The 25,016-nt window shown below is 47.3% G+C and overlaps 1 protein-coding gene across 1 annotated transcript in view; it reads left to right on the top strand.

Annotated features, from left to right (window-relative positions):
- OSBP (oxysterol binding protein) overlaps window positions 1–25,016 on the top strand; it is a 47,920-nt gene that overhangs the window by 8,543 nt on the left and 14,361 nt on the right. The window contains exons 2-7 of the mRNA XM_018568981.1: window positions 4,351–4,559; window positions 11,090–11,340; window positions 11,515–11,698; window positions 17,408–17,516; window positions 19,113–19,164; window positions 24,654–24,785. Coding sequence (XP_018424483.1) covers window positions 4,364–4,559; window positions 11,090–11,340; window positions 11,515–11,698; window positions 17,408–17,516; window positions 19,113–19,164; window positions 24,654–24,785 — 924 coding nt within the window. The 5' untranslated portion in view covers window positions 4,351–4,363. The remainder of the gene's footprint in view (window positions 1–4,350; window positions 4,560–11,089; window positions 11,341–11,514; window positions 11,699–17,407; window positions 17,517–19,112; window positions 19,165–24,653; window positions 24,786–25,016) is intronic.

The raw sequence follows: 25,016 nt of genomic DNA, 5'->3' as shown, positions 1-25,016 counted from the left end.
CCCCCCGCCGTGGTTTTCGGGGTCCCCCGCTCCTCTGGGGAACCCGTGACCACGGCATAGGAGCTCACCATGGAGCCCATAGAGCAGACGAAGAACGTCCATTCTTCGTCTGCTCTGTGTGATCACTGAGACCGTGGCACTGTATTCACAGCGCCACCTGTCTCAGCTGTCAGTAACTGCAGAACCTGTCACAGAACCTGTGTCCTATGGTCCGGTGCGCCTTATGGAGCGCAATATACAGTAAGTCTTGTAATCAGCAGGCTTTTGACGGTGCGTCTGTATAAGACGGCATGGTCCTGTACTGTGCACTCTCATAATCTGCTGTTCTAGGGGGAATTGGAACCTGGGAATACTCGGGGTGCTTTTTCCATGGCTGAGATTTAGGCCATTGTGAATACTCTGGCAGCCAGCAACTAAAGGGTAAATCTTAGAGCTTTCAGCAGGCTTTGTGACCCGGGTCAGTTTGACTGGAAACTTCCCTTTTAAACGTCTTATTTACTCCCTTTTGATCTGTTAAATCTGCCATTGAAAGTGTTTTATCTGTTCCATGAATGCGGGGAAAACATAAATGACCGTTCATCCTGTAAGAGGACATCATTGCTTAATCCTTTAGGGCCCATTCACACCACGTCCAGATCATCTCCAGACCAGACCAGATTGTTTCCACACCCAAAATGCATCCTAATGTATCCCTATGCTATTTCTGGCCTCTGTTCACACCAGAGCAGTCCGTTCCAGACCAGACAAATACTGCTTGTCCTTGTGTGCAAATAAAGACTTTTCTAGGGTCACTGACTCAAAGTATAGAAGCCAATCTGTCAGACGAACGGCCAGCAATTAACATTTTCAGAAGGGGCAATGGCCACCCCCCTTTTTTTTATTTTAAAGATCAGCTTACTTTAAAGGATGATTGTACCTTTTTAATATACATTTTGTGTCGGTGTGGAAAAGGTCTTTCCCAAAGTAAACTTGGGTTTTGTCAATGCAGTGCAAACCAAAGGCTTCCCCTCTCCCTAACAGCACTGAAGATGCCCATATACTGATATTTTCTTCCTTTAACCCACGGGCTGAATGAAAGTGAATATAAAAGATTCCTCCATCAATGCTTACAAGCATTGATGGAGGAATCTCCCGCTGTCAGCTATTGTATGCTGATAGCGGGCGTCAGCAGAGCCGGCAGATTTTCCAACTGGCTTCTTTGATTAGCTGATCGAGGGTTGCCGGCAGAAAGGGTGCTGACCACTGCAAATTTCGGCCTGTTCTTCAAGAATCAGCCAAAATTTGCATAGTGTACGGCCAGCTATGCTCGTTCTTCCATCACATCCTCTTTCAGCTGCCAGGAGCAGGAAAGGCCACCCAGTGTAAGCTTAAAGGGGTCTATGGGCATTCGCTATGAGACAGCATAGATGATTGGCACATGCTCCTCCGTAGCTCCATAGCCTGCCAGGAAGGAGCATGTGCAAAGCTTACTAGCACACACGAGGGTCACTGTATAGCACTCTGCTCCAGAAAGGAGGCACTCTAAAACAGGAAGTCAGGACCAGTGGTCAGAAGACCAGCTGATTCTGCAGGAAACTAAAACTTTGAAACATCAAGGAGCAGCATTCCTTGTAAGTGATTTCATCAGCATTAGAAATTGCTTCTAGTCCTTTTTACTTTAACCCCTTCACGACCAGCGATGTACGTCGCGGGCATTGGGCTGTTTAAACAGACTCCCGGCGGCTTTTGCCACCGGGACTCTGTTTAAACTTGTACAGCCGACTGTCTGCTTTACAGTAGAAGCGATTTTCTGGCGGCTCAGCTGTCGCCAGATGGCTTCTCCGGGCCGGTGAATGGGTCCCGTCCCCCCCACCCGACACCCTCGCCGTGTTTCCAGGGCTCCGTCGCCCCTCCTGCGGGCCCGGGACCGGCTTCTTTGGTGTCGGCGAGGAGATGGACGAACATCCGTTCGTCGATCCCCCTCCCCGTTCTATGGGATTGGGAGCGATGAAGATTGCATCACTTCCGGTCCCTGGGCTGTCAGTTCCGGGCTCTTGAAGCCCAGCTATAAGCTATTGAAGTGCGATCTGCACTTGAATAGCTTATTTAGAGTGTGAAGGTGACCCCCAGCATCACCTTAAAGAGTACCTGTCACCACTAATCTACTATCACATGGGGGGCTTGTAAGTCCGTCCCCCTATGTGATAGCAATTAAAGTAAAACAGTTTTCTTAAAATTAACACTAAAATAAAAGTAAAAAAATTGAAACATTTTTTTAAGTCCCCCGCGAGCATACGCGTCTTCACGTAAACACTCGTCAGGTGTGCCTACGTATGAAAACAACAAACACGCTGCAATTGTTGGGTATCGCCATGCACGCCGGAGTGAGAGCAATAATTCTAGTATTTTTTGGTATCTCTAAATTGATGACCTGTGGGGGCTTTTAAAGCGTTGTCTATGGACTTTTTGGGGTCCTGAATTTTGTCGCCGTTTCGCGGATGCACGCAATTTTTAACCTGGGCATGTTGGGTATCTATTTACTCATTGTAACCTCATCGTTTTATATTTTATTTAAATTAATGGGTATTTTATTGTGTTTTTTGGGGCATTTAAGTGCATTTTTCATTAAAATTTGGGGTTTGATAAGGAGTTGCGCTAATATCGTGCAACATAAAAATTTGCAACTGCCACCATTTTATTCTATAGGGTCTTGGCTTTCAGAAAATATATAATGTTTGGGGGGTTTTAAGTAATTTTCAGGCCTAAAATGTGGAATATAACATGGGTGCAAAAAATTTAAAAAAAGACCTCAGTCATGAAGGGGTTAATATCACTTTGAAGGAGAACTATGAGGTGAATGATTTTCACTCAACCTCAGTTCAAACCGACGTGTGACAATGGAACTGTCACACATCGGCTCTATCGATCGGTAAGTGAGCGAACGCATAACGTCGCTCGCTCACTTTCTGATCATCTCCCTGCAGAGAGCGGTGACTGTCGGTCACAGCTCACTGCAGGGATTCTCCCCTCCCCTCTTCGATCCTCCAGCGCTGACTGGTGGAACAGACAGGGGAGGGGGCTGGCACAGCTGGGTCTGCCTCTAGATAGGCAGAGGCAGCTGTCAATCACAAAGCTGGGTGGATCTCGACAGCATTGTCGGAATCCGTCCCGACCGTGGTGCTCTCAGTATATAGCGAGCTGTAGCTCACTATATATTGAGCTTTGGGTCACGGGAGAATGCTAGTATATGTCCTCCCGTGACACTGAAGAGAACTATGGGTTAAAAAGCTTACTCCATGGTTCTTTTAAATCTTAAAAATGGATTCAAGTACACGAACTAGTAACAATAATGGATCTTATTTGTGTATCACTCGCGTGTAGAGCCTCAAATAATCTCTGAATTGGTGCTGACACTGTCCTTCCTTCTGGAGGGTGGCTACTTTTCTTCCCCGTGGTCCCTGTGTGTGTTGTAAAGTAGTCACCACTCCAAGCTCACTCCTGTGATGGACTACACTCTGAATACAAATGAGTAAACTAAACCCGAGTTTGCAGTCCCATCACAGGAGCGAGCTTATAGCTGTGGCTTTATGTGCACACCTTATATTACTATGGAAGGCCAGTATGGGGGCGGAGGAGGAAGCCGCTTCTAAACCAGGATGGCCGAGCAGGAGGAGAGAGGAGCCACGTGGTGTCAGTTTCAGGACGACAGCGTCTTTGTGCGTGGCGGAACGCAGGATCGCTAAATATCAGTGATATTTACTGATCCTCTGTGTCCAGAGCAAACAGTGAAGTGATCAGCTAATCACTTCCAATGTTTGTAAACAACTGGGGAAACATAGTACTGTCCCCAGTTATGAATGAACAGGAAGTGCTTTACATCCCCTCCTGTTCATTCATGAGTTTCCTAATGAAGCACTCACTACAGAGGCTCCTCCCCATTCAGAAACTGGTGATAGTAAATATTTTACTATCATCAGTTTGTGAATGAATGGGAAGCCTTCTGTACTGAGTGCTCTCCATTCATTTAGAACAGAGTCTGCAGAAAAAGAGATTAAGGACTCTATTTCAACTCTATTCCAAAAAGGAAATGTCAGGGGTCTGTTTTCAGAAATATATGGTTTGGGTTTTTTTTTATTTTTTTTTACAAACATTGGCAACTCACCAATAGAAAATCAAAACATAAGAAATTGCAAAAATGGTGTGGTCAGCTGCGGTTAAAAGTGTTCCGGAAGGCTTGGCAGCGAAAGGGTTAATGGGATATAAAGTAGATTGTAAAGTTCGATTTATTTTTTTTTTATTTTTTTTTTTAGTTTTTTTTAGCATGTGCAGCCGGAAATAAACTTTTTTCCTGTTTTTTTTTCCTTTCTACAGCTCAAAGGCGGAGATGCGTCACACATGCCGCGGCACAATCAACCTGGCCACGGCCAACATTTCGGTCGAGGATTCCTGTAACTTTGTGATCTCGAATGGGGGAGCCCAGACCTACCATTTAAAAGCCAGCACAGAAGTCGAGCGTCAGAGATGGATCACGGCTTTAGAACTGGCTAAGGCCCGGGCGGTGAAGATGCAGGCGGAGTCAGGTGAGGTGAAATGCCAACGTCTGCTCTGTAGATATCCTGTGCAGACCATGAATGATGGAAAGTTGTGAAATTTATAGGAAAAGGGAATATGGAGGGCACTGCTCACCTGTGCTTCTGATAATGCCAGCCAGGCTGTCATGCTGACCCTCTGGGTTTAGTACTTAAAGGGGAAATGCAGGGAAAGTAAAACATACTCTCCCTAATGATTCGAGTTGGCATGGGATTCTGCAGCTGTCCCACACCGGCTCTAAGACCAAGAGCTAACCAATCATGTGACCACTGATCAGTCAGCTCTAGGTCTTTGCTCCCTGCAGGGATCCCCCCTCACCTCTCTGCTTCTCCTGCACCGCCTAGAGCAGGGGTAGCCAAACTATGGCCCTCCAGCTGTGGTGGAACTACAAATCCCATGAGGCATTGCAAGATTCTCACAGCCACAGACATGACTCCTGGCGAGAGATGTATCATGGGATTTGTAGTTTCACCACAGCTGGAGGGCCGGAGTTTGGCTACCCCTGGCCTAGAGCTACAGGCTGGGCTATTAGGCAGCCGGGGTGGATCCCAACAGTATTGAGGAGATCCTTCTTGACTGTGGCACCGCTGTGCCTGCGCTGTCAGCTGATCGCCATCATTAGCCTACCGTTGGCTGACTGTGGGTGACGGGGGATGGTGTAGATGTAGTCATGTGACCCAGGAGAAAAGTATAGCCGAAACCAAGTTTGACTTCTCTTTTAACCCTTTGGCTGCCAATAATGGCTTTCCACTTCTTTACCTAACAAGCTGATAGCAGGCATGAGCATGTCTTCAAATGTAACGGCTGCCTGTGCTGTACTATGTAGAAGTAATTCAGGAAGCTGTTGACGATGTCAGAATTTATTTACTCAACAGTCTCAACTATGATATTTTACAAACTGGTTGAAGATTATAATGTACTTTTTTAAAATTTTATTTCCACTGAAAATAAAAAAATAAAACGTATTTTGGGATCCATAGCACGCACCTGACCATAGGACGCAGGGTAGGGTTCTGTGTAGTTCCTGACAGCTGAGACAGGTGGCGCTGTGATTACAGCGCCACGGTCTCAGTGATCACAATGGACGTTCTTTGTCTGCTCTATGGTGAGCGCCTATGCCGTGGTCACGGGTCCCCCAGAGGAGACAGGATCGCCGCTGCTCCTTTCATACAAGTGATCCAATCAGATCACTTGTATGAAAACGAGCGGCGGCTCCACACTATACGTTTAGCTCTGCTTGTCCGGAGCAGGGCTAAATGTACAAAAAAACTACTCGCCCGGCACTCGAAACTGCATGTCTCGGGCGATAAGGATTCCACACCCCTGGGTACACCGTCAGCCCCGCCGCCTCAGCTCTCATACGTCCTCTCCATAAGACTCGCAGACATTTTTGCCCGCCTTTTGGGGGGGAAAAAGTGCGTCTTATAGAGCGAAAAATACGGTAACTGGAAAACATTTGCCTGAAAGTAAAGAATTGGTAAACCTTTCCCAAGGCTCATGCGAGATTAAAAGAAATGTAAACTGCCATCTGTTCTACAGGTCCTCTGCTTTCAGAAAATATTTCCGGTTTTGGGGCTTTTCAGTAAGCTGTGTAAACAGTTGGTCCGGTAGAGAAAGGGTTAAACAATGACACAAGTGTCCAATGCAAGAGATCACTGGGACCTTTTTAAAATGTTTTCCGCGTTCCAGTTCCGGAGTCTTTTTCCTTGCTTTCTGTCCCGTAGGCTGTCACCGGGATAGTAAGGGATGGCTTCTCTCTCTCTGACGGGGATAGGGAGATCCTCCTGAAGGTGACGGGGAGTCGTATTCGCACTCCATTGACATCGCAGCATATTTGCAGTTGATGTGTCTCTCTTGGTGTTCAGCTTCACCTGTTGCAGACGCAGCATAGCGGCAGATTCCTGTAATGTTAACCACTTGCTGACCGCGGTGTTACACTAACACTAAAAAACAAATGGCTTACCTTGCTGGTTCTTTGAAGACGGTTTATAGATGGGAATCTATAAGCAACTTGTATAGTGTAGAGTGGCTTGCAGTGATGCAACAAATGTGCATTCAAATACAATGTACTACACAAGCCCTCAGCTCTTTAACCCTTTGTTATGACAGACAGTGTGCACATCTAGAGGACCACAGATAATGAACATCGGCCCATACAAGAAATGGGGAGAATCCGTCATCACTGGGACAGAAAGTCACGGACAGCAGTAAATGCTTCGGGCGGAAATGATCAAAGCTGGAGCAGGCAGAATCTGGAGCAGTTGCCCGTGGCAACCTATTGGCTTCTCTCCTCAGGTTCTGAAAGTGAAAGGGAGACGCTGATTGGTTGCCGTGGGCAACTGCCCCAGATTCTGCCTGCTCCAGTTTTGATAAATTCCCTTCACTGTTTTTTTTATATGTTTCAACGATTGCCCACTGTGTTGTAATCGCAGTCTGTGTTCTGGTGGCGGTAAACACATGGCAGAGGCTCGAACCCTTCCCTGCTCTATCCAAAGTAATCTAAAACGTTTTGGGAACCACGCAGAAAAAAACACGAGAGCAGTTGGAATTCCTTATATTTGTTCCGGGTCGGGGATAAATTAGGAGCAACACTGGCAGGCAGCTAGCATTTTCTGAAGGAGAGGTCAGCAATGGCTAACAAGCTCCTCCTCTCATGACGGGTCGCCTTGAGACCCCATTCATAAGCATAGCAGGACCGCGAGTCGCATAAATATGTGGGGATTTGTTTCCCACCTTTGATGTGCGTCCCCATTGATTTCAGGGGGTCCCTGGACACGCACCAAACGTAGGAAAGTAGTACATGTCACACATTTTGTGACATGCATTGTGTGTGTGTGTGTGTGTGTGTGTGTGTGTGTGTGTGTGTGTGCGTACATGCGCTTTTTCTTGTGCGGGGAAAAAAAATACATGCTAGCTCAGCCATTTTTGGGGTGCCATTAACTAGCAAGCATGTTCCACTTTTGTGCACGTTTGATGCAAGTTCACAAGATGCCCATGTGCGAATGAGGACATGCGCCCCGTTACGTTGCACACACGTTATGTTGCACGCTCACGTCTGTCGCATTAAGGCCGCCCATTGAAATAAGTGGGCTGCCGACAAAGTACAAATCTCCCAGAATAGACGTGCTGCCAAATGTTTCATTCACCACAATGCACTATGCTGCGTCGCCTTATGTTGGGGCGCTAGTCAAAATGAATGGCACTGCAATGCAACATGCATTGGCACGTGTTGCTGTAACGTGTGCGTTCCCACAATGCATACATGTAAACGGGTCCTTTCTGAATAAACCTCTAGTGGGTGGGCAAGTTGTATAAAGGATTCATTGAGAACCAGGGAGAAATGGGCATTGGTAAGAATGTGAATCTCCATTGTGATATAGTTGTAGCGCAGCTTGTCCTCTCCAGGAATCGGTGCGCGTCTTATTTTCGCACTGACGAGGAGAAAATTGAAGTATATGTCAGGCTGTCGCTAAAGCTGGACATACTTTGTAAGATTTTCTTTGTTCAGCCTGCAGGCCGAATGAAGAAAGTATAACAGGTTCCTCCATGAACACTTATGAGCGTTGATCGAGGAATCTCCCACTGGCTTCATTGTATTGTGACAGAGGCCGCCGGTTGCTGTCAGTATACCCAAACAGCTGGCAGCTGATTGGCTGCTGGCTCTACGTTCGAAGATTTTCCAAATGGCTCCTTTGATTCGTTGATAGAGGGATGCCGGCCGAAGGCACCCACTGTAAGAATTGCGGCCGTTCATCAAGAATTTGCATAGTATATGGCAAGCTTAAAGGACATTTCCACCTTTTGTAAGTGATTTGTGATGTTGGTGGTAATGTAGAGGTGCGGGGGAGGGGGGTGTACATGTGTGTGCATTGTCAGGAGTCACAGGGCTGGTTTTCATACTTTATTTTATAGATTCTTTCACAGGCCAGAGACCTAGAAATTCACAATTCCCCTCCACAGGATCTGCAATCCGTCTCTCAGAGGGTCGGGTGTTATCTGTAAACTGCAATCAGCTGATCCCCCTGAGGAGAGAGCAGAGATGAGTCATAGCTGTGTGTCTGTGTAAAGGTGGCCGTACACTGTACAACCATCGGAAGACCTAAGGCCCCGTTCACACTTAGCGATTTATCGCGCGGTAATTCCCGCGATATCGCGGCAATTTACTGCGCGATATCGCTCTCCAATGCTTCTCAATGGGGCAAAGGGTCCTGCTGTCGCGGGTCGTGCGTCGCTACAGCAGGACCCTTTTTGGAGCGGATTTAGCCGCGATTCAAGCTTGCTCAATGCAAGCATTTGCACGACATCGCGCAACATGCAAATTGCGCGACAAACGTGCGATTTGCAAATCGCGCAGTGTGAATGGGGCCTTAGTCTTGCGATGGTTGTAAAGTAATTTAAAAAAACGTACGATCTGCCCATCTTGGACAGGCAGATCGTACTTGCGATGACCGCAATGCTGAACGGGCAGTGTGCGCACACCGGCCCGTTCGGCATTTGTCTCTTGAGCATGCTGAAAACCAGCCGAAAATCGTACGATTTTCGGCTGGTTTTCTAGCATGCTCCTTAGACAAAAGACGTGCGACCGTACAGTAGAAATGGTTGCACGTCTTCATTCACACTGCCCGCGATTTCCCGCAATTCTCGTACGAGAATCGTGCAGTGTATGGGCACCTTGAGTGTCAGAGAGAAGTCTATAGAACAAGACAAGTGAAAGGAGATTCTGTGTCTCTCTCAGATCTCCCTCTTATCCTGGGTCACATTAAGGCATGGTTCACACCTGGGCGTACGGAATATGCGTGTCTGCCGCGCGTTTCTACCGCCATTTGCGGTAAAAGAAATGTGCGACAAATGTGGAAAATACGCCCCAAAAAAGCTCCTGTACTTCTTTGGGCGTAGGGCGTTTTGCAGTGCATTCCTACACGCTGAAATACGCCCAGGTGTGAACCATGCCCATAGGCAATTATTGGTTTTCACATGCTGAGCGTTTTACTGTGGGGGGTGACCCCGCACATTCCCGGTGACACCATACAATCCCCGGTGACCCAGCACATCCCCAGTGACCCCGCACAGTGGGAGGAATCTATCGAATCGGGAGCAGCTGTGCATGGCAGCCAATCGGCTTCTCTCTCTCATATTCAAATCTTAACGGAACGAACTGAAGAGAGAAGCTGATTGGTTGGCTCCAGATTCTGTTTGCTCCTGTTTTTATCAATTCCCCCCAATGTCTTTTTATCTGTTCTAACAGTCCTTTATGTAAATGAGAAGAATGGTGGGGGGGCATTGGGGAACCTGGACTTGGGGCAGCAGAGAGTAAGGCCCCATTCACACTGAGCGATTTATCTCGCGATTTTTGCAGCGATATCGCTCATATTTCCACGCGATATCGCTCTATGTAGCTTCTCCAATCCATTTCAATGGAGCTGTTCACATCTCGTCGCTCAATATCGCTGGTAGCTTGTCGCTCCTACATGACCCTTTTTTCGAGCGATTTTGAGCGATATTGCTCCTGATTGCATACAGCCCAATAGGAAAAAGTCGCGCGACACGTCGCTCAATATCGCTCAAAGTCACGCGATTTTCATGTCGCTCAGTGTGAATGGGGCCTAAATGTGACGCTGGAGAGGGAGGGACACACAGAGAGACACACAGAATCTCCTTTCACTTGTCCTGTTCTATAGACTTCTCTCTGTGTCCTAACACTCCCCACACAGACACACAGCTATGACTCATCCTGCTGTCTCTCCTCAGAGGGGAGGGGGAGGGGGATCAGCTGATTGCAGTTTACAGATAACACATGACCCTCTGAGAGACGGATTGCAGATCCTGTGGAGGGAATTGTGAATTTCTAGGTCTCTGGCCTGTGAAAGAATCTATAAAATAAAGTATGAAATACAGCCCTGTGACTGCTGACAATGCACACACATGTACACCCCCCTCCCCCGCACCTCCACCAAAAACTCAAAAACACTTACAAAGGTGGAAATGTCCTTTAAGGTCCCAGGCGGCTGTCATGTCTCCTGGCTTTTAAATGACAACGTCTGGGCTGCTGGAGGAGGGTATAACTGTAATTACATTTCATGTAATTCTGACACCTTTTATTATAACAGGTTTTGGGTATGTGTTGTCAGCAGGTCATGCAGGAAATAGGACAGCTTTACGGTCTGACAGGGAAAAAATACTTGTAAGTAAAAAAAACAACAACTATTCAGGAGTGGAGATTCAGATTACTGTGGATACCCAATAGTGACTGGTTCCCTATGTACGCTTTAGGTCAGGGGTAGCAAACCTCGAGCCCTCCAGCTGTGCTGAGACTACAAATCCCATGATGCATCTCTTCGGGAGTCATGTCTGTGGCTGAGAATCTTGCAATGCCTCGTGGGATTTGTAGTTCCACCACAGCTGGAGGGGCCGGAGGTTTGCTACCCCTGCGAAGGGTCTTCGTATTGTTTTTGTCTTCTTCTTCTTATTTTGTGATGACTTTGTTTCTTTTTAACCTTACGCGTGACCTTGATCCTGACAGATGATTCCGGCGATGAGAACCCCAGTTCTCAGGCGGACAAGGCAGAGATTCACAGCACGCTGCGGGCCCTGTCAGGGAAGGTGGAAGATCTGGGCACGTGCAATGATCTTATTGCAAAACACGGCACCGCTTTGCAGCGCTCTCTAAGTGAGCTGGAGAGTCTGCGCCTCCCTCAAGACAGTTCGGACAAGATCAAACAGGTCAACGAGCGAGCCACGCTCTTCCGGATCACCTCCAACGCCATGATAAACGTGAGTGGTATAGAAACATGGCGCTTGGGAGGGATACTGAGGGGAATGAAGGCGGGGTTCTAGGCTGTGCATATTTCCTTCATGGGTGGACCCCAATTCCCAGACAGATTTACACGTATGAAGCGGCTCGGAATGGGACTATGACCGGTCTGCATTTTATATTTACCTGTGTAGGCCTGCAGAGACTTCATGACCCTTGCAGAGAGCCACAGTAAGCGTTGGCAGAGAGCGCTGCAATATGAGAGAGATCAGCGGCTGCGCTTGGAGGAGACGCTGGAGCAGTTGGCAAAGCAGCACAACCACCTGGAACGGGCATTCCGCGTGCTGCCAACTGAGGGTGGCGTTGGGGTCTCTAAAGGTAATATTTCCTCTCTGGACAGCTGGAGTGTGTATTTGTAGTTGTGGGTGTTATTAGAGGGTAGTGTCTGTGGGACTGGACTGATGACTGACAACATGGGGGGAATGCTGATCACAGGGTAGTGTGTCCGTGGAACTGGACTGATGATTGAGAACATGGGGGGAATCCTGATCAGAGAGTCATGTGTCTGGGACTGGACTGATGACTGACAACACGGGGGGAATGCTGATCACAGGGTAGTGTGTCCGTGGAACTGGACTGATGATTGAGAACATGGGGGGAATCCTGATCAGAGAGTCATGTGTCTGGGACTGGACTGATGACTGACAACACGGGGGGAATGCTGATCACAGGGTAGTGTGTCCGTGGAACTGGACTGATGATTGAGAACATGGGGGGAATCCTGATCAGAGAGTCATGTGTCTGGGACTGGACTGATGACTGACAACACGGGGGGAATGCTGATCACAGGGTAGTGTGTCCGTGGAACTGGACTGATGATTGAGAACATGGGGGGAATCCTGATCAGAGAGTCATGTGTCTGGGACTGGACTGATGACTGACAACACGGGGGGAATGCTGATCACAGGGTAGTGTGTCCGTGGAACTGGACTGATGATTGAGAACATGGGGGGAATCCTGATCAGAGAGTCATGTGTCTGGGACTGGACTGATGACTGACAACACGGGGGGAATGCTGATCACAGGGTAGTGTGTCCGTGGAACTGGACTGATGATTGAGAACATGGGGGGAATCCTGATCAGAGAGTCATGTGTCTGGGACTGGACTGATGACTGACAACACGGGGGGAATGCTGATCACAGGGTAGTGTGTCCGTGGAACTGGACTGATGATTGAGAACATGGGGGGAATCCTGATCAGAGAGTCATGTGTCTGGGACTGGACTGATGACTGACAACACGGGGGGAATGCTGATCACAGGGTAGTGTGTCCGTGGAACTGGACTGATGATTGAGAACATGGGGGGAATCCTGATCAGAGAGTCATGTGTCTGGGACTGGACTGATGACTGACAACACGGGGGGAATGCTGATCACAGGGTAGTGTGTCCGTGGAACTGGACTGATGATTGAGAACATGGGGGGAATCCTGATCAGAGAGTCATGTGTCTGGGACTGGACTGATGACTGACAACACGGGGGGAATGCTGATCAGAGGGTAGTGTGTCTCTGGAACTGGACTGATGACTGACAACATGGGGGGAATGCTGATCAGAGGGTAGTGTGTCTGTGGAACTGGACTGTTGACTGACAACATGGGGTGAATGCTGATCAGAGGGTCATGTGTCTCTGGAACTGGACTGATGACTGACAACACGGGGTGAATCCTGATCACAGGGTAGTGTGTCCGTGGAACTGGACTGATGACTGAGAACATGGGGGGAATCCTGATCACAGGGTAGTGTGTCTCTGGAACTGGACTGATGACTGACAACATGGGGGGAATGCTGATCACAGGGTAGTGTGTCCGTGGAACTGGACTGATGACTGAGAACATGGGGGGAATCCTGATCACAGGGTAGTGTGTCTCTGGAACTGGACTGATGACTGACAACATGGGGTGAATGCTGATCAGAGGGTCATGTGTCTCTGGAACTGGACTGATGACTGACAACACGGGGTGAATGCTGATCACAGGGTAGTGTGTCCGTGGAACTGGACTGATGACTGAGAACATGGGGGGAATCCTGATCACAGGGTAGTGTGTCTCTGGAACTGGACTGATGACTGACAACATGGGGTGAATCCTGATCAGAGAGTCATGTGTCTGTGGAACTGGACTGTTGACTGACAACATGGGGTGAATCCTGATCAGAGGGTCATGTGTCTGTGGAACTGGACTGATGACTGACAACACGGGGTGAATGCTGATCACAGGGTAGTGTGTCCGTGGAACTGGACTGATGACTGAGAACATGGGGGGAATCCTGATCACAGGGTAGTGTGCCTGTGGAACTGGACTGATGACTGACAACATGGGGTGAATGCTGATCAGAGGGTCATGTGTCTGTGGAACTGGACTGATGACTTAGAACATGGGGTGAATCCTGCTCACAGGGTAGTGTGTCTGAAACTGGACCCATGACTGACAACATGGGGTGAATCCTGCTCAGAGAATAGTGTGGAATTGGACTGATGACTGACAACATGGGGGGAATGCTGATCACAGGGTAGTGTGTCCGTGGAACTGGACTGATGACTGACAACATGGGGGGAATGCTGATCACAGGGTAGTGTGTCCGTGGAACTGGACTGATGACTGACAACATGGGGTAAATGCTGATCAGAGGGTCATGTGTCTGTGGAACTGGACTGATGACTGAGAACATGGGGTGAATCCTGCTCACAGGGTAGTGTGTCTGAAACTGGACCCATGACTGACAACATGGGGTGAATCCTGCTCAGAGAATAGTGTGGAATTGGACTGATGACTGACAACATGGGGGGAATGCTGATCACAGGGTAGTGTGTCCGTGGAACTGGACTGATGACTGACAACATGGGGGGAATGCTGATCACAGGGTAGTGTGTCCGTGGAACTGGACTGATGACTGACAACATGGGGTAAATGCTGATCAGAGGGTCATGTGTCTGTGGAACTGGACTGATGACTGAGAACATGGGGTGAATCCTGCTCACAGGGTAGTGTGTCTGAAACTGGACCCATGACTGACAACATGGGGTGAATCCTGCTCAGAGAATAGTGTGGAATTGGACTGATGACTGACAACATGGGGGGAATGCTGATCACAGGGTAGTGTGTCCGTGGAACTGGACTGATGACTGACAACATGGGGGGAATGCTGATCACAGGGTAGTGTGTCCGTGGAACTGGACTGATGACTGACAACATGGGGTAAATGCTGATCAGAGGGTCATGTGTCTGTGGAACTGGACTGATGACTGAGAACATGGGGTGAATCCTGCTCACAGGGTAGTGTGTCTGAAACTGGACCCATGACTGACAACATGGGGTGAATCCTGCTCAGAGAATAGTGTGGAATTGGACTGATGACTGACAACATGGGGGGAATGCTGATCACAGGGTAGTGTGTCCGTGGAACTGGACTGATGACTGACAACATGGGGGGAATGCTGATCACAGGGTAGTGTGTCCGTGGAACTGGACTGATGACTGACAACATGGGGTAAATGCTGATCAGAGGGTCATGTGTCTGTGGAACTGGACTGATGACTGAGAACATGGGGTGAATCCTGCTCACAGGGTAGTGTGTCTGAAACTGGACCCATGACTGACAACATGGGGTGAATCCTGCTCAGAGAATAGTGTGGAATTGGACTGATGACTGACAACATGGGGGGAATGCTGATCACAGGGTAGTGTGTCCGTGGAACTGGACTGATGACTGACAACATGGGGGGAATGCTGATCACAGGGTAGTGTGTCCGTGGAACTGGACTGATGACTGACAACATGGGGTAAATGCTGATCAGAGGGTCATGTGTCTGTGGAACTGGACTGATGACTGAGAACATGGGGTGAATCCTGCTCACAGGGTAGTGTGTCTGAAACTGGACCCATGACTGACAACATGGGGTGAATCCTGCTCAGAGAATAGTGTGGAATTGGACTGATGACTGACAACATGGGGGGAATGCTGATCACAGGGTAGTGTGTCCGTGGAACTGGACTGATGACTGACAACATGGGGGGAATGCTGATCACAGGGTAGTGTGTCCGTGGAACTGGACTGATGACTGACAACATGGGGTAAATGCTGATCAGAGGGTCATGTGTCTGTGGAACTGGACTGATGACTGAGAACATGGGGTGAATCCTGCTCACAGGGTAGTGTGTCTGAAACTGGACCCATGACTGACAACATGGGGTGAATCCTGCTCAGAGAATAGTGTGGAATTGGACTGATGACTGACAACATGGGGGGAATGCTGATCACAGGGTAGTGTGTCCGTGGAACTGGACTGATGACTGACAACATGGGGGGAATGCTGATCACAGGGTAGTGTGTCCGTGGAACTGGACTGATGACTGACAACATGGGGTAAATGCTGATCAGAGGGTCATGTGTCTGTGGAACTGGACTGATGACTGAGAACATGGGGTGAATCCTGCTCACAGGGTAGTGTGTCTGAAACTGGACCCATGACTGACAACATGGGGTGAATCCTGCTCAGAGAATAGTGTGGAATTGGACTGATGACTGACAACATGGGGGGAATGCTGATCACAGGGTAGTGTGTCCGTGGAACTGGACTGATGACTGACAACATGGGGGGAATGCTGATCACAGGGTAGTGTGTCCGTGGAACTGGACTGATGACTGACAACATGGGGTAAATGCTGATCAGAGGGTCATGTGTCTGTGGAACTGGACTGATGACTGAGAACATGGGGTGAATCCTGCTCACAGGGTAGTGTGTCTGAAACTGGACCCATGACTGACAACATGGGGTGAATCCTGCTCAGAGAATAGTGTGGAATTGGACTGATGACTGACAACATGGGGGGAATGCTGATCACAGGGTAGTGTGTCCGTGGAACTGGACTGATGACTGACAACATGGGGGGAATGCTGATCACAGGGTAGTGTGTCCGTGGAACTGGACTGATGACTGACAACATGGGGTAAATGCTGATCAGAGGGTCATGTGTCTGTGGAACTGGACTGATGACTGAGAACATGGGGTGAATCCTGCTCACAGGGTAGTGTGTCTGAAACTGGACCCATGACTGACAACATGGGGTGAATCCTGCTCAGAGAATAGTGTGGAATTGGACTGATGACTGACAACATGGGGGGAATGCTGATCACAGGGTAGTGTGTCCGTGGAACTGGACTGATGACTGACAACATGGGGGGAATGCTGATCACAGGGTAGTGTGTCCGTGGAACTGGACTGATGACTGACAACATGGGGTAAATGCTGATCAGAGGGTCATGTGTCTGTGGAACTGGACTGATGACTGAGAACATGGGGTGAATCCTGCTCACAGGGTAGTGTGTCTGAAACTGGACCCATGACTGACAACATGGGGTGAATCCTGCTCAGAGAATAGTGTGGAATTGGACTGATGACTGACAACATGGGGGGAATGCTGATCACAGGGTAGTGTGTCTGTGGAACTGGACTGATGACTGACAACATGGGGTAAATGCTGATCAGAGGGTCATGTGTCTGTGGAACTGGACTGATGACTGAGAACATGGGGTGAATCCTGCTCACAGGGTAGTGTGTCTGAAACTGGACCCATGACTGACAACATGGGGTGAATCCTGCTCAGAGAATAGTGTGGAATTGGACTGATGACTGACAACATGGGGGGAATGCTGATCACAGGGTAGTGTGTCCGTGGAACTGGACTGATGACTGACAACATGGGGGGAATGCTGATCACAGGGTAGTGTGTCCGTGGAACTGGACTGATGACTGACAACATGGGGTAAATGCTGATCAGAGGGTCATGTGTCTGTGGAACTGGACTGATGACTGAGAACATGGGGTGAATCCTGCTCACAGGGTAGTGTGTCTGAAACTGGACCCATGACTGACAACATGGGGTGAATCCTGCTCAGAGAATAGTGTGGAATTGGACTGATGACTGACAACATGGGGTGAATAGTGTGGAACTGGACTGATGGCATGACGTTGGCACATTTTGCAGCTGGGTGGATGTCTAATCCTCTTCCATTGTATGTTTTGTAGACCCCTGTGGTCCAGGGAAAGGAGACCTCAGCGATGAAGATGATGAGAATGAGTTCTTTGATGCTCCGGAAATCATCAGCAGTTCTTCCCAGGATTGTATGGGGCACAAGTAAGTACTCAAGCACATTTACCTCCAATTTCCAAGGCAATGCCGCCAATGCGTTCTGTCCAAGCATTCCCCCTGTACATTATGTCATGTGTTTGCCTACGTCCCTTGTTTTTAGATGTAAAGTAGTGGTCACATGGTCTTTTCAGGCCTCTCTTACCATACACGGGATCAGGCCTGAAGAAGGGGCCGTCATACTCTTGTCACTACCATGTAAGTTCCCTTCTTCTGCTGAGACTACATATCTCTGCATTCCTCATTCCTGCACAGCCTGTGCTACTCTAAGGGGAATGCACTGGGGAGAGGAGTGCTAAGAACCAGTCTACGGTCTGGCTGATACCGAGTGTCGTACAGCAGGGAGTGTGTCGCGGCCTATTCCAGCTCAGAATAGCTCTGGGCACTACTTTGAGGAAAATCACATTACATGAGAGAGTGGACGGCATGCCTAAAGAAAAAATAAGCTGGAGTCCTTCTTCAAAGGTAACCAGACGCATTTGGGGTTATGAAACAATGTAAATATTTATTAACCTATTATGATTGCGCATGCTTAATGAGAAACATATCTATTTGCCACCCTATCTGGCTGTACTTTGTGTGTAGACAACTTTGGCGCTGCAAGGAGGCTCAGATATGTTGTCTCCCATCTCATGAGCATGTACAACAGAGCCCCAAAATGAAATTGGATCTCCATCCAAATCTCATTTGCTCCAGCGTTCCATTGAGGGAACAGCGCTTAACTTGCATGAGGCGTTTGCAGACCAATGAATCAGATTCAAGTGCCACGTCCTCACTGACCACGCATTGAAAACTAGAGTGCTACGTGAACTGCTCAAGAAGAGAGTTTTACTGTGGCTATAAAAGAATCCTATTTTCTAGTTTTCACTTAAAGGAGAACTATGGGGTCAGTGTTTTTCCCCATAGTTCTCCTCAGGGTCACGGGAGGACATAAACTAGCGTCCTCCCGTCACCCAAAGCTTAGTATATAGCGAGCTACACCAATAGGATAACGGTAAGGTCCCAGCGCTAACCCGTCTATTGCCGTCTCTGTCCCTATTTGGGAGATTTACACTCACTTTGACTTGGGGATAGAGAGGAAAGGAACATCTAAAATGTCACAGTTGTCACTGAAACAAGATTAGTGAAGAAATCTCCCAAATGCAACAGGTTTTCCAGTGACCGTTGTCAAAGGTGGAATTTCTTCTCACCTTCTGTGTCCCCATAATGTCCCATCACTTCCTGTCCCTGCTACACAGAAGAGGATTATCTCCAAATGCAACAGGTTTTCCAGTGACCATTGTCAAAGGTGGAATTTCTTCTCACCTAAAGTAGTGAATGTCATTCATTGTTGGAGACTCGGTTACTGTCTCTTTAAAACGCATGTACCTGGGAAATTCACCTGCAGTCAATGTTTGGTGAATGACAGGTTCACTGTTTTATAAATATGCCCCTATGTGTTTTAGAAAGAGAAGCGCTCTCTATAGTAATCTGTTCCACACTCACAGCGAGTCTCACTCCTCTTACTTTTCTTCCCTGAAGTAAAAATGTTCTCTATTTCATAATATAGAGAAGACATTGTGATTTATTCTTTTGTCCTCACAGACGATCGGGTAGCAACATAAGTGCGGCAAGCTGCGACATCCTAGAGGAGCAGGTAAAACGAAATCTCCGTCTGTCCCTTCTGATATTTTCTGTTACGTGGTGCAGGTCTGGTAGTGTCATGTTTTAGGCTTCGCAGGGAACGTACCTAGACAGGCACTTTGTAAAATGTGGTATTGAAGTTCAAGGGCACGCAGGACATAAATACGGGGGTGAAATTGCCAACTTGTTTTTAAAAGCGCTAGGTTTTTGTCTGTCATGTCAATGCTTCGTCTTACCACAAAATTAGTAGATGACCTGCAGAAAGCATGCAGCCAATGAAATTGGAGCTCGCGTCCCGCATGCTTGCTGACAGCCCTTTATCTCGCACCTGCAAAAACAGATCCGAAGTGGCACATCCAGTATTTCACGCCTGACAGGTTCCTTTTATGCTGAACTCCAGGCAGATATAAAAGATGTATATGAATCCAGCTCATTTATAGTGAAAGTGCCTGAATCTGACTTGGTATCGGCCACTTTTTTTTTTTTTTTACTGAAATAAGAATACAAAAGGACAAACAAATGTGGTAAACAATGGCCCTGAAAGCTGATGAAAGGAAGCAGAGGGATAAATACAAATAAGGGTTAATGAAATGAGAATAAATCCAGGTATCGGAGAACATCATTGAGCAGGGTAACAAAAAAAAAAAACAGGCGTTAGAAAGTGTAACAAATATTGGTAGCAAATGGAAGGACAATGTGAACGAAGAGGAAAAGGAAAATAGATGGATGGATGGGATGAGGATAGAAAGGAGGGCAGAAAAGTATAAGAAGTAGAAAGAGGAAGAAGGAGAAGGAAAAATAAAGGTGCCCACAAGGGATGGAGGTATCCAGGTATCTAGCCGAGGTGGCTCATGGGGAAATTAAAGATCAGTGAGACTATTGTCGTAATTTGGGGGAAGACGGCACCTGATCCAGGGATTCCACATTCTCTTGAACTTCAGCATGGTATAAAAAAGTTTAGCAGACCATTTTTGTTGTCGGCGAAAGTGTCATGTAGCCGGGATTTAACCTCAGAGAAGCACAGAAAAGGGGAAAGCCAGGCTTTAGCTTTCTTTCCCGCTACTTTTTTTTGCACCTGCCCTTTTTTCAGTCCTTGCCTAGGTGAGGGCGACGTGTCTGCTTACTTCTGCAGCCTCCCGGGATACTCATCACATATCCCAGGACTCAGCAGGTTCCATACAGGACAGAGGTTTTGCAGTATCTTGCAGCAGCATCATGTAAACTAAATCTCCTGACGCCAGATTTAATTCTGCGCATGCGCGAGATCTGGCGCCGCATTATTAGGGGTTCGCTGCAAAACCCAGGAAGAGACAGCTAGCTCCCAATGATGGTGAAAAGAAAGAAGGTGGAGCAAGACAAAGCGTGCAGTGGCAGTGCATTGGATTAGAAGAGGACAACGCAGGATTAGATGGGTATGTAAGTACAACCCCCAATTCCAAAAAAGATGGGACGTTATGTAATATCTACATAATAACAGAAGGAAACAATGTGCAAATATCCTAAACCTATCATTCACAATAGAAAAAAAGAAAACATTTTTCAAACTGAGAAAATGGACCATTTGAAGAAAAAAAAAATGAGGTCATTTTGAAATTGATGGCAGCAACACGTCTCAAACAGCTTGGGGCAGTGCAACAAAAAGCTGGCAAAGTAAGTGGTACTAACAAGGAAGAGCTGGAAGAACGAATTAAGTGAATCGGCAACAGGTCAGTTACACGATTGGGTATAAAAAGAGCATCTTGGAGAGTCAGAGTGTCTCGGAAGTAAAAATGGGCAGAAGTTCATCAATCTGAAAAGCTTAGTCTAAGAATTGTGGAACAATTTCAGAATAATGAACTTTAAAATTGCAAAGACTTTAAATGTATCATCATCTATAGTATAATCATAAATATCATCCAAAGATTCCGTGCGCAAGGGACAAGGCCGAAACGCAATATTGAATGCTCATGATCTCTGGGCCCTCAGACGGCACTGCATTAAAAACAGGCATGATTCTGTGATGGACATCACTGCATGGGCTCAGGAATACTTCCAAAATCACTGTCTGTGGACACAGCTCGCCGTGCCATCCAAAAATGCAAGTTAAAGCTTTATGATGCAAAGAAGAAGCCATATGTGAACATGTTCTAGAAACGCAGCCGTCTTCACTGGGCCGAAGCTCATTTTAAAATGCTCTGTTGCAAAGTGGAAAACTGTTCTGTGGTCAGACAAATCAAAATTTGACTTTTTTGGGGGGGGGCAACCATGGGCACTGCGTCCTCCAGACTAAAGAGTAGAGGGACCTTCCGGATTGTTATCAGTGCTCCCTTCAAAAGCCTGTATCTCTGATGGTATGGCGGTGCATTAGTGCGTATGGAATGGGCACATCTGGAAAGGCACCATCAATGCTGAAAGATATACCGTATTTTGCGCTCCATAAGGCGCACCGGACCATAGGACGCAGGTTCTGTGACAGAAGCTGCAGTTAGTGACAGCTGAGACAGGTGGCGCTGTGATTGCAGAGCCACAGTCTCAGTGATCACACAGAGCACATGAAGAACGGACATTCTTTGTCTGCTCTAGGGGCTCTATGGTGAGCTCCTGTGCTCAAGGGTCCCCCAAAAACCGGGGGGGGGTGGCTGGACTTGATTGCCGCCGCCACTCGGTTTTAATACAAGTGTATTAACGGTCCAGCGGCTCCCACTGTACATTTAGCTCTGCTTCAGCAGGGCTAAATGTACAAAAAGCTACTCGCCCGGCACCCAAAACTGCATGTTCCAGGCGTTGGGCGATAGGGATTCACTCCATAAGACGCACACACATTTCCCCCCGCCTTTTGGGGAGGGGAAAGTGCGTCTTATGGAGCAGAAGATACGGTATATCCAGGTTTTATAGCAGCATATGCTCCCATCCAGATGATGTCTTTTTCAGGGAAGGCCTTGCACATTGCAGCAGGACAATACTAAACCACATACTGCATGTATGACAACAGCATGGCTTCGTAGTAGAAGAGTCCGGCTGTTTAACTGGCCTGCCTGCAGTCCACACCTTTCACCAATTGACAATATTTGGCGCATCTTGAAACGAAAAATACAACCAAGAAGTCCCATTGAGCAGTTAGAATCCTATATCAGGCAAGAATGGGACAACATTCCTCTCCCAAAACTCCAGCAACTGGTCTCAGTTCCCAGATGTTTCTAGAGGACAAGGCCCTGTCCCAACTTTTTTGAGACGTGTTGCTGCCATCAATTTCAAAACGACCTTATTTTTTTCTTCAAATGGTCCATTTTCTAAGTTTAAACACTTGATATTTTTTTTTCTATTGTGAATAAAATATGAGTTTGATATTTGCAACTCTTTGCATTCTGTTTTTATGTAGATTTTACAGCGCGTCCCAACTTTTGGAATTGGGGTTATACATTTATTCTGGACAAACATGTGGCTTGACGCATGTGGGGGCAGGGGACTTGAATTTTTTTTTTTTATTGCTTTGATATGTGCTTTTTAGTTTATTTTTTTTTGTAACACATTTTTTTAAACCCTTTTTTTTTTCCACTGAACTTTATTGCTATCACATAGGGAGCAAACAAGCTCCCTATGTGATAGTCAATTTGCAGTGACAGGTCCTCTTTATGGAGACATCAGGGGTCTTTAAGACCCCTAATGTGACCTAGGGACCCCCAGAGAAGCTGATGAAGCAGAGACCTGCTTCACCAGCTTCTCTCCAGTTTCTGTACCGGAGAGTGACACTGAATACAGGCAGCGATGTAATATACGCACACCCGACCGGATATTACAAGCGATCGGGCGTCCCTACAGACGCCCGAACGCTTGTATGTAAACAGCCATCGCTGGCTGTTTACATTCAAAGCCGTTTTTGCGCACGAGCGGAACAGAATAGGACGTCTAAAGACGCCCACCCGCCCTCAAGAAGCCGCTGTCCGGCCGTTTAATTACAACGGCCGGACAGCAGGTAGTTAAGGATGAATAGTGCTGCTTATATTCAGTGCCTCAATATGTGATGTTCTGTCTCCCCATCGTACAACATTTAATATCTGAGTGTCCAGTCATCAGGCCCCAGCACTCATGTGGTAACAGGGGGATGATGAATTCTACACAAGGTATTGGGGTGCTGTGTCAGCTAGAGCTGCAGCTAACGATTATTTTCAAAATCGATTAGTTAGCCGATTATTAAGTTCGATTAATCGGTTAATCGGATAAAAAATAAAATACATTTTAAAAAATGGCTCCAGTGATGGGACTTCTAGTTTGTATTGAGATTGTAGTCCATCACAGGAGCAAGCTTGGAGCGGTAGAAGTAAAAAAGAAAAAGAAAGTGTTGTGTACAATATAGTGAAATGAAAAGTGTAAAATTATACAGCAATGAATGCAGAATGGCACCGGATATAGAGGACTACAAAACCCAGCCATAGTACATTATACAGCACAATGCAGAATACCACCAGCTATAGAGGAATACAACAAATCCCAGCAATAGTACATTATAGCTGGTGGTATTCTGCATTGCGCTGTATAATGTACTATTGCTGGGTTTTGTAGTCCTCTATAGCTGGTGGTATTTAGCATTGTACCACTTTATAATGTACTATTGCTGGGATTTGTTGTACTCCTCTATAGCTGGTGGTATTCCGCATTGCGCTGTATAATGTATTATTGCTGGGACTTGTAGTCCTCTATACAGCGCAATGCAGAATATCACCAGCTATAGAGGAGTACAACAAATCCCAGCAATACATTATACATACAGTGTATAATGTATTGCTGGGATTTGTATTCCTATGTATAATATACAGCACAATGTACCATCAGCTATAGAGGAATACAAATCCCAGCAATACATTATAGAGCACCATGTGTGGGAAAGTGCAGGCTTACCTGAGCAGTCTTCCAGCAACTTGCTTCTGAGATCGGGCCTGTCTATCGGCGGCTGTCATCCCCCCACACCTGCTCCTCCTTACTACATCTCCCCGCGTCCCTGTGCCGATCGTGGATGTGGGCGGGCGGTGAGTGTGAGGCGGGGAGGAGGTGCGGCGTGAAGGGCGTGGATGTGGGCAGGTCTGGCAGCGGCGAGCGTGAGGTGGGGAGGAGGTGTGGCGCGCAGCATGTGTGGAGCCGTGAACAGGGCCAACCAATCAGAAGCCGATTATTCGATTATTGAAAAAGTTGACAACTTTTTCAATAATCGATTATAATCGATTATGTCGATTAATTGTTGCAGCCCTAGTGTCAGCAGATTGAGGCAGTAGGGGTGCAAGCAGCAGGTAAGTAATTCCTCTGAAAGATGTCTAAAGTAATCCTGTTAGCGCTCCCAGTATGGGCAAAGTATAGGCTCACTCTAAGGGATAGGTGGATGGGGGGGGTGTAGTAAAAGAAAGCAGAATTACAAAGGCAACAAGTGGCCTTTATAGCTGCGTAACCTTTTTTTTAAACTGAATAGCTATTTAAAGGGAATCTTTTAGCCTTTCTACTTATTTAGTAATTGTTGTACCTTTTTAATCTTAGAACCGCCCACATTCGGAAGACGCAAGGAAGGAGAGACGCACAAGAATTCCACATAAACCCAACTACAGCCTTAACCTATGGAGTGTTATGAAGAACTGCATTGGAAAGGAGCTCAGCAAGATACCAATGCCTGTAAGTGGTGCCCAGATGGGGATGTACATACACATCTGCTACATCTTCCCCTGAAACTGGGGGGAGGGGCCTATTATGCAAATTCTGACTTCTTTCTAAAGGGGGCTTTCTTTGGCTCACCACCTAGCACTCCGGGCCAGAGGGTTGGGCATGTACTGTAAGAAATACAAGTTGTATTGCTGACAATCTTAGTTGCCTGGCCATACCAATTCATCAGGTTTGGTATTTCTT

Source organism: Nanorana parkeri, unplaced genomic scaffold (assembly GCF_000935625.1).
Source record: "Nanorana parkeri isolate BGI_ZX_2015 unplaced genomic scaffold, ASM93562v1 scaffold1269, whole genome shotgun sequence".
NCBI lineage: Eukaryota > Metazoa > Chordata > Amphibia > Anura > Dicroglossidae > Nanorana > Nanorana parkeri.
The sequence above is the reverse complement of the archived record's forward strand: the minus strand, read 5'-3'. Positions and strand labels throughout refer to the sequence as shown.